This window comes from Gossypium hirsutum, chromosome D07 (genome assembly GCF_007990345.1).
Source record: "Gossypium hirsutum isolate 1008001.06 chromosome D07, Gossypium_hirsutum_v2.1, whole genome shotgun sequence".
Classification (NCBI taxonomy): domain Eukaryota; kingdom Viridiplantae; phylum Streptophyta; class Magnoliopsida; order Malvales; family Malvaceae; genus Gossypium; species Gossypium hirsutum.
This window is the reverse complement of record NC_053443.1, coordinates 22841455-22851218: the sequence shown is the minus strand read 5'-3', so window position 1 is coordinate 22851218 and position 9764 is coordinate 22841455. Positions and strand designations below refer to the sequence as shown.

General features: G+C 36.1%; 1 protein-coding gene across 2 annotated transcripts; it reads left to right on the top strand.

The window, feature by feature from the left end:
* The first annotated feature begins 2018 nt into the window (after positions 1-2018).
* On the top strand, positions 2019-6548 carry LOC107954481 (auxin response factor 18). Of its 2 annotated transcripts, none has more exons than XM_041096734.1 (15): positions 2019-2427; positions 2629-2688; positions 3029-3144; positions 3247-3342; positions 3435-3491; positions 3635-3787; positions 3879-3963; positions 4058-4148; positions 4260-4424; positions 4521-4634; positions 4744-4816; positions 4903-5050; positions 5137-5729; positions 5819-6006; positions 6088-6548. In XM_041096734.1, the coding sequence occupies exons 2-15, from the start codon at positions 2634-2636 to the stop codon at positions 6233-6235; spliced, it is 2082 nt and encodes a 693-aa protein (XP_040952668.1). In that variant the 5' UTR covers positions 2019-2427; positions 2629-2633; the 3' UTR covers positions 6236-6548. The 2 variants fall into 2 exon arrangements, with proteins under 2 accessions (XP_040952668.1, XP_040952667.1); XM_041096733.1 differs by having other exon boundaries at positions 2027-2427; positions 2554-2688.
* Positions 6549-9764: the final 3216 nt, after the last annotated feature.

Sequence of the window (9764 nt, the reverse complement as noted above, 5' to 3'; positions counted from 1 at the left end):
TTTTATATCTATGTATTTAGATATCACATCTCACATTGAGTTTTTTGAAAATCAATGAAATAAAATTAGAAAAGTTAAAACCATAAAAGTCCAAAACTATAAATGGACAAAATGGTATTTAAGCTGCAAAACGGACTTTAAAGCTTCCGTAATGGTAGAATCCAAACAAAGCCTTATAAGAAGAGGATTTTAACGGCAACGCAATTAATACCGTATGTAAATGTACTATACATGGAGTAAGGTGAGCAGCTACAAAATTACTACTCAGTAATAAGCGAAGACAACATTTAATGCTATTGGGTAAGTGCATCAAGTCTTAAAAGGTAATGTCAAAAAGAAAAAGAGAAGGGAAAGAAGAAACAATAGCGCTTGTGGTACACTCAACCTAAAGGACAATGGGGGAATGAATGGAACAGATCTGACAAACTATTTAAAAACCACACACGCTTACCATGCCTTTCAGTGGGTCCCTAATCAACAGTGGCAACATCTGTAATTACAGACATCTACAATGTCTAATGTAAAAAACATAAATGCCTTCTTAATTTTATTTGATTTGAAGATTACCAAATTAACAAAATAGACAGCCGAAAATTCTCTGCCGGGTTTACACCAGCCAACACGGTTGCCTGCCATGATCCAGGCAAAGATAGAGACGGCGATACGCCTACCCAAAGCAATTAGAAATGGAGAATGGAGCTTCTTTGTATCGCATCCCCGAGGTGAGGGGGCGTCAAATAAACAAGACAATCAGTGATGTGATGTGCAATCATCGATTAAATGCATTGATACAAGCAAGAATCGTTAACCCTAATTTTATTAACTGTAACTAACTTTGGTTATATTTTATGATAATTTTTTAAAAATTTATCCAAGCTGTCGGATAGAGAATGAAATAGGAAATCAATTCGAAAAGTGACTTTGAATTGATTAGACTGAGAATCGATATGAACCAATTAAAAAAAGGTTGAATCGAGTTTTTTGAAAATTTTTATTTTTAATATTTTTTAATCGAACTGATTAGACCAACCAATTGGTGACATGACCGATTCGATCACCAATCTATTTTAAAAACATAATGACTTGTATTAGCAATGCAATTTCCATTATTGGTTAGGGTACAAACGTATTTGGTCAGTCAAATGTTATATAACGATTTATAAGATTACATACTGATCATTTAATAAATTTACATTTTCAATTATTATTAATATGTCGTAATAGAAAATATAATCTCATTAGTACACGTATTTAGATTATAAGTGTGATCTTAAATTTCAAAGAAATTTATTTATTTTTATTATTTAATAGAAAAATGAAGGGGGTTAACAATTTAGCTTGCATTTTTATATTTAAAAAAATAAAGACGAAACATTTGGCTCCACAATTTTATATCTGGGTAATGTAATTTTACTTTTCTTAAACCTCAAGTGTTGTTGTGTTGCCCAAGCAGTTTTTGCATCACATGAGATGCAGGTTATAGGCTTGAGAGTGACAATTCTGCAGTAACTGATATTGGGGATTGGTTAGGAGCATTACACGACTGTGTTTGCATGAAAACAGGCTACTTCTCTCTTCAATTACCGCCCCCCAAATGTCAAACAATTAGGTTTTAAATAAATTTGAACAGAGTATTGTCGTTTCTCAAGTAAGTTTAAATGCAGTTTATGCTCGCTCTATGAACAAATAATTTTAGTTTTCAATAATATAAAAACACCTGTGATCATATATATTTGTAAAAATTTTAATTAATAATGGTACTAGAAGTCGTATCTTTTACAATTAAAGATGATAATTAAAAGCAGTGTTGATGCTATTGTACTGTATACATTAGGACCTGTTTCGTAGGAATGGGCAGTGAAAATTAAATGGTAGATGGTTATGGCATTCAACATAAAACGACAAACAGAAAGAAGATTGTGTATGTGGATACAGTTTCAAATGATATTAGTAAAACTGTAATTATTGACTTCAATTTTAATGATAAACGTGGCCAAGTCGTGAGTGGTGAAATACAAGTAAGTGCAGAGAAAATCACATGATGTGAGGGGTGGGGGGTGGGGGGTGGGGGGAAGGGACACTAAACTAAAAACAAAGTGTAATAGAAAATTCTTAGGATAGAGATCTGAGAGACAGAGAAACAAAACAGAGTGAGCGGTTTTCGGGATTTGGTAACGGCGATTCAAGTTATACTGTGAGGTGTTTGTTGGAGAGCGAAAGAAGGGGGATGCAAAATAAAACATCAGCTTCACTCTTACATTACAGCTGCTTCGCCAACAAAGGTTAAGCGGTATTTGGAGACCAGACAAAAGTAGAAGGCGGTTTCGTAACAGAAACAGAGCAGGCCAAAGTTTATTAAAAGAGGGGAAAAAGAAAAGATTTTAATCTTCCTAGTCGTTACACAGAAACTACCAACAATAAGTTTATGTATAACCGTCGTCTTTAATTACTCTTTTTTTGTTTTCTTTTCTTTTTATTGTTCTATTTTTCCCCCTTTATTTCCTCGACTCTTCCTGCTGATATCTTATTCTCTGCTTTCATTTAATGGGGTAGGCTCTGCTTTTTCCTTTTAGCTATAGTGTTTCTTCTTTAGTGATTTGCTTTCTGTGTATCGTCGGTACGTCGTAGTTTTGATGGCTAATGTACAAGTTAATCCAAGGGGTTCTTCTATTGCTCACTCGGAGTCAGGTGAGTGTTAATAAAGTTTATAGAAAAATGGCTCTGTTTGGCTGCTGAGAAACTACAAGGGGAAAAAAGAAGGTTTTATTTAGGTTGCTCCATGGTTAATGTACGGACATTGGGTGTTTTTTGCGAGAGAAAATAAACTCAGCTTTGCTGGGTGGAGCTGAAAGCTTTTCAAATTATGAAAAAAAAAATCCTAGATGGGTGGTTTTGGTTGTTTCTACTTTCTATGCGTTTTCTCAGTAGCCAATTGGAGTGACATTTTTTTTTGAATTTTCTTTTTCCTTTTCTGCTCCTCTTATAATATCTATGTTTGTTTTAATTGAATTTGATTTTGGTTGGATAGGTTCGAGTGATGATGATCTATACGCAGAGCTATGGAAGTTATGCGCAGGCCCGTTGGTGGAGATTCCTCGGAATCACGAGAGAGTGTTTTACTTCCCTCAGGGTCACATGGAACAAGTAATTTGTCTTTTTAACGATCTTTGGATTCTTCCTTATGTTTAGATTAAAATTTTGAAACCCGCCATTTGTTTTCTCATTTCTTGGCTTTGTTTTGTGCAGTTAGAAGCATCCACTAATCAGGAACTTAATAATCAAGCCCCACTGTTTAATCTTCCTTCTAAGATCCTATGTCGTGTTATTCATGTCCAGTTACTGGTATTCTATCTCTCATTATCTTTCCCTACCATTTGCTTCACTTTATAGCTTGAATATATCATCTTATTATTACTTTTTTTTTCCTGAAATAGGCAGAACAAGAGACTGATGACGTTTATGCTCAGATCACTTTGCAGCCTGAAGCAGATGTAAGTAAACGCTACCCCCCTCCATTCTTTTCTTTTTAGTATTCCCTTCTTCATACTCTTTGGTTGACGAATTTCCTGAGGAAATGTGAACTAAAAACATACAATTGAATTATTTAGTTATATGCTTATGTTTATTATCACAGCAAAGTGAACCTACAAGTCCTGATCCTTGCCCAGCTGAGGCTCCAAAGAGGACAGTTCATTCGTTTTGTAAGATTTTAACAGCATCGGATACGAGCACTCATGGAGGGTTCTCCGTTCTTCGAAAGCATGCTACTGAGTGCCTGCCTCCTTTGGTAATAAGTTTGATTTATTCTGTTAATAACCCTTGTTAGACTTTCAGATTATGGTGTTGAATTAAATTCTGTGTGTGTGTGTTTTGAACAGGATATGAATCAGGCAACCCCTACACAGGAGTTGGCTGCTAAAGATCTTCATGGATATGAATGGCGGTTCAAGCATATATTTAGAGGTAATGGTTTTGTCTTTTCGGATTTGCTTTCTTAACATGTCACGGTTTGGCAGCTTTCTTGGACCTGTTTTTAATTCGTAATCCAAATAATCAGGACAACCACGGAGACATTTGCTTACAACAGGGTGGAGCACCTTTGTCACTTCCAAGAGATTGGTTGCGGGAGATGCATTTGTGTTTCTCAGGTACTTGGGACTTTTGGAACTTTCTTGGTGCTTGAGTTTGTGTTTGCATGTTCACGTCTGTGGCATTTTTGCAGTCTCTTTAGTTGTAATTGGACTGGCTTGTTTTATTAGAGGTGATAATGGAGAACTTAGAGTTGGGGCTCGACGGCTTGCTCGCCAACAGACCACCATGCCTTCATCTGTGATTTCCAGCCAGAGCATGCATTTAGGAGTGCTTGCTACTGCTGCTCATGCTGTTACAACGCAGACCCTCTTTGTTGTGTACTACAAGCCAAGGTATAATGTTCTCTCTAGATGTACACATGGTTGGCAGTATTATTTCGTTATTCTGATTACCTTGAGACTGAGTTTCTTTCCCTTGCTCTTGTTCAGGACGAGCCAATTCATAATAGGTGTTAATAAGTATTTGGAGGCCATTAAAAATGGATTCTCGGTTGGTATGCGTTTTAAGATGAGATTTGAGGGAGAAGACACTCCTGATAGAAGGTAGGTTTGTCTCCGTACTTTGTTCCCTAATGTTGTTTATCCTTTGTACTTGTGATTTTTTTTTTCCTCTAAAATTTTATCCAGGTTGTTTATCCTTTGTTTTATCCAGGTTCACGGGTACCATAGTTGGGGTAGGAGATTTTTCCCCACATTGGTCGGAATCTAAATGGCGAACCTTGAAGGTTGAATATAGTTATGAATTATTGGTACGAAATGCTAACTTGATTCTTGTTTTGATAGTATTCTACCCGACTATATCTTGTTTTAGATTCAATGGGATGAACCTGCAACAATACAAAGGCCAGAGAGAGTTTCACCATGGGAAATAGAGCCATTTGCGCCTTCTGCTTCCATAAATCTTGTACAACCAGCTGTAAAGAACAAAAGGCCACGGCCTGTTGATATTCCAGTTTCTGGTGTGGGAAAATTACTCTTTCAAGTATTTGGAATAGAGTCTTGGTTGCTCACTTTGTTAACTTTGATTGATTTATTGAAATTGTAGAAATTACTACAAATTCAGTTGGTTCAACCTTCTGGGGTCGTGGTTCAACCCAATCTCATGAACTAACTCAAGTAGGAAGCACACCTGAAATCCAAAGCAGTGAAAGCCAAGTTATGTGGGGTATGAGGCAGAAAGAAGCTGATTACTGTCGAGATTATAATTCGAACGCCTGGCCACATTCTCCTCTTGTGAATGTCTCTTTAAACCTTTTTCCTAATTCAGTGAGTGACAAAAACAGAACTGAAAAACCACAAATCACTCTCACTGGTTATGCCTTGCCTTCTCTATCGAGGCCAAGTAAGGGCCTGATGCATGACCAAGTTGAGAAAGGGAAAAAATCTGAGACTTCTACAGGTTGCCGGTTGTTTGGGTTTAATTTGACAGACACCATTAGTGCAGTTATCCCCACTGACAAGGAACAAACGAACACAACGGTTGATCACAATGGTGTTTGGGGGTCTCTTGCAGCTGCGTCTCATATTGATCAGAATCCAGAAACAGCTAAACAGAAGCATGTTGCAGCAGAGGCCTCGTCCAAGGAGATGCAGGCTAAGCAGGGTGCATCCACCACTTCAACCAGAAGTCGTACTAAGGTAAACATAGGGGTATCTACTTGTTTGTACTTGCATTGCTTTTTCATTATTGAAGTTCCTGGTTGAAAAAGTACCTGTGTATTCCAAAGGTACAAATGCAAGGGATTGCGGTTGGTCGTGCTGTGGACTTAACTGTGTTGAAAGGATATGATGATCTCATTAATGAAGTGGAGAAAATGTTTGATATCAAGGGAGAGCTTCGCCCCAGTGGTAAATGGTCCGTTGTTTTCACTGATGATGAGGGTGATATGATGCTTGTTGGCGATGATCCATGGATGTAAGTAACTTCGAAGAAGCTCATCTGCTTTTATTTCGTTCTTTTTGCAGCTGTTTTTTATAAAATTGTTTTGTTTTGTAGGGATTTTTGCAAGATGGTGAGAAAGATCTTCATATATTCAAGCGAAGAGGTGAAGAAGATTAGTCCAAGATGCAAATTTGCAGTGTCGTCTTTGGAGGGTGAAGGGACTGCTGTAACCATTGATTCAGAGCATAAATCTGAAACATGAAATAATAAAGTTTGAAGACCCTTCTTATTTACGTTACATATATATATTGTTTTATTTTGGTTTTCCTTGGTAGATTATACTCTGATTAGAACAGTGAATGAAATGCTGCATTGAAGAAAAAGTACACAGTTGATGCATGGTAAAAGAATAGGAACTAGGAACACTTGTAGATTTAGAAAAAGGAAGATTGTCCATGTGAATAGCTTTGCTTTAGTGAGTGGTTCAGCGAATAATCAATCAGACTGTAAAAAACATATGTATAAATGTTTTGCATTTAATTTGAACTTAGTTCATTGCTGGTTGGGTGGGCAAATTCCGAGTGAGCTATAGCTTTCACCATGGTCTGGCCCCCCTAAGGAGAAGCGACCCAGAAATTGTCTCGGTTGTGTTATCCCGTGATCCAATCTCGATGTCTCTGCCTCCTCCAGCCTTGTGCTGGGAGGGTGGCCATGAATGTCCTTTTAAAAAAGCTGGTTATGCTATGCTGCTGGTCCCTATTGAACAGCTTTATCCACATTATTTGTCCTCTCAATTAAGGGTGGGTTTGGATGGCGATTGGGTGCGGTGCAGTGCGTTTAGTTTACTTTTTGTCTTACGTTACAGTATCACTACACTGTCTAATATTACTGTCACTGCTGTTTTTATACTAACCGCAGCTAAACGCATTGCCCATTTAAACTCAACCTAAGTTTCAATGAATATGGTACTGGTCCTGATTCCTGAGGGGGATTTTTTTTGTTCTTTTAAAGTATGGGACACAGCAGTGGGTTAGCCAATCGTGGGGCGTCGGTTAATATAATAATAAGCTAATCATGTTATGGCTTTGGTTTCATTCTAGCAATAGCTTTAAATAGGAAAGCACCTTTTGCTTATTACTTGCTGCTCTGCATTAACACTTAAGTGTAAACCGGCCGACTAAACTTTTGTTAGTACAAAACTCCGGTAAGGAAAAAACTCGAACACACGATCGGAACTCGAAAAGAAAAAGAAGAAATAGGACAGGCTCCAAGGCGTGTATCAAGCCACTATCTTTAAGGTTATATTCGCCCCCACTTATCTTCAGTGTGCAAACGAGTTCCAAGCAAATTAACCTCGAGGATACAATGAAGCCAATGACTATTTGCGTTTTGCACTGACGAGAATAGTCTACTATGCACTGAGTAATGTATAACAAAAACTCAGTTTCTACAAAGGATTTCTGTAGCAATACTTTATAGAATAATCTAATAATATTAGAAAATGAAGGAAGAGAAGAAATATTAGAATTTGTTGATATGATTTCCAAATGAAATCCCATTCCTATTTATAGGAATTTTCATGTCTCTTCATAGAGACCTCTTTCAATAGGTGTCTTTATGAATAAATAAATAATAATTATTCATTTAATTTTGTAACTATTCAAATAATATTTTTTTGAATAGTTATAATTCTTTTTTAAAAAATCAAATGATATAACTTTTGACCAATGACCAAAAGTTTTATCTTTTGATTAATTACACCCATTCATTTATAGTTATTGGGATACTATAAATATTTGAAAATATTCCAACAATCTCCCCCCATTTTCAAAATATTTAGATTTTGATATTCTTGGAAATCAATTTGCATAAATAAAGGTGTCTTACGATTGAACCTTCACTTAGTGAAAACATGTTAAAGTTAATCGAAATTGTATGGTAGACTAAGCTTTGAACCAACTATTCCATTTGATTAACTGAACACATCTCACACAATGATTTCAACATCAGTCAATGCATAGTATCTAGGGACACTATTATAGCCATGTGTCTATGTCCTCTTTTCATGAGTGCTGTCAGAGCCAAGCCCTTAAGCTCCTAGAAGCGGCCACACTTCCACTCACATAGGTAGATCCCATCAAAAGTGTTCCCGTAATTATAACACTCTAACATATTTATGTTATGGGTCCATTAAGAGTACATTACTCATCCTTCCCTTATCATTACGGGTACCTAGCACTTTAATCTTAGGATGGATTTATTTATAGTGCTAACAGTCACATACTAATGATGTACTTTGTCTCATTGAACTCAAGACTTGACGTTATACCAAGCGTTGAGTCGAGTTTCTTACTGCATCTCTAGCAAGACTTTTTGTCAAAGGATCTGCCAAATTTTCACTTGACCTCACATAATTAATAGTGATCACTCCATCAGAGATTAATTGTCGGACATAACTATGTCTTAATCCAATGTGTCTAGACTTTCCATTATATACTTGGCTATATGCCTTTGCTAGAGTAGCCTCACTATCACAACGGATAGAAATAGGTGAAATTGGCTTAAGCCATAAAGGTACATCATAAAGCAAATTTCTTAACCATTCTGCTTCTTTAGATGCAGCGGCTAATGCAATAAATTCTGCTGCCATGGTGGAATCAGTAATACATGTTTGTTTTTTGGAACCCCAAGAAATGACTCCTCCACCAAGAATGAAGATCCACCCACTAGTAGATGCATGATCTTCCAAACTTGTAATCCAACTAGCATCCGAATACCCTTCTAAAACTAGAGGATATCCATTATAACACAATCCATAGTTAATAGTTTTCTTTAAGTACCTAAGTACTCTATTTAAAGCTTGCCAATGTAAACTACTTGGATTACTTGTGTATCTACTCAATTTTCCAATAGTATATGCAATATCTGGTCTTGTACAAGTCATTATGTACATAAGACAACCAATTAGACTTGCATATTTCAATTGATCAATTTTCCTACCAGCATTAGATACTAATTTTAATTGAGGATCTATGGGTGTAGATGCTGGTATACAGTTGAAAAGATCAAACTTTTTAAGCACATTTTCAATGTAATGTGATTGTGATAAAGCTATAGTGCTTTCATCTCGGGTTATTTTAATCCCAAGAATAACATCTGCTACACCCATATCCTTCATAGCAAAGTTGTTTGACAAGAATTTCTTTGTGTTTTCTATTTGTTCCAAATCCATGCCAAAAATGAGCATGTCATCTACATATAAGCAGATTATAACACCCTTTCCATTATCAAATTTACTATATATGCACTTATCGGATTCATTTATTTTATAACCATTAGCTAAAACAACCTTGTCAAACTTTTGGTTCCATTGTTTTGGTGCTTGTTTAAGCCCATATAAAGATTTAACAAGCTTACATACCTTATGCTCTTGTCCTGGAACAAAAAATCCTTCCGGTTGCTCCATGTGATAGCCCGAAATAGGGCCTAATCGGAATAGTGGTTTCGTAACCACAAATCCGAAGTGAAATAGTTTAATTTTATAAATTTTTATTAGTTACTGATTGATTGAAATATTGTGTGAAAATATGGATAGGAAATTTTAATGCTTTAGTGCTTAATTAAATTTTTAGGACTAAATTGAGAAAAATGCAAAGTGTGTCTAATTAGTGATTAAATGACTTAATTGAATTATTGCATGAAATTGGAAGTGTTTATGTGGCAATTAGACCATAAATTAGTGTTATGGACACAAAAGGGTATTTCTAGAAAAATATCTAAGTAATGGGTCA

What these genes read in the sequence shown, in the direction of transcription:
- LOC107954481 (XM_041096734.1), top strand. Translation starts at nt 2,634, where the DNA reads ATGGCTAATGTACAAGTTAATCCAAGGGGTTCTTCTATTGCTCACTCG. An exon ending in GATGCATTTGTGTTTCTCAG is followed by an intron (nt 4,149 to 4,259) that starts GTACTTGGGACT and finishes TTGTTTTATTAG; the next exon opens with AGGTGATAATGGAGAACTTA. An exon ending in CTAAATGGCGAACCTTGAAG is followed by an intron (nt 4,817 to 4,902) that starts GTTGAATATAGT and finishes ATCTTGTTTTAG; the next exon opens with ATTCAATGGGATGAACCTGC.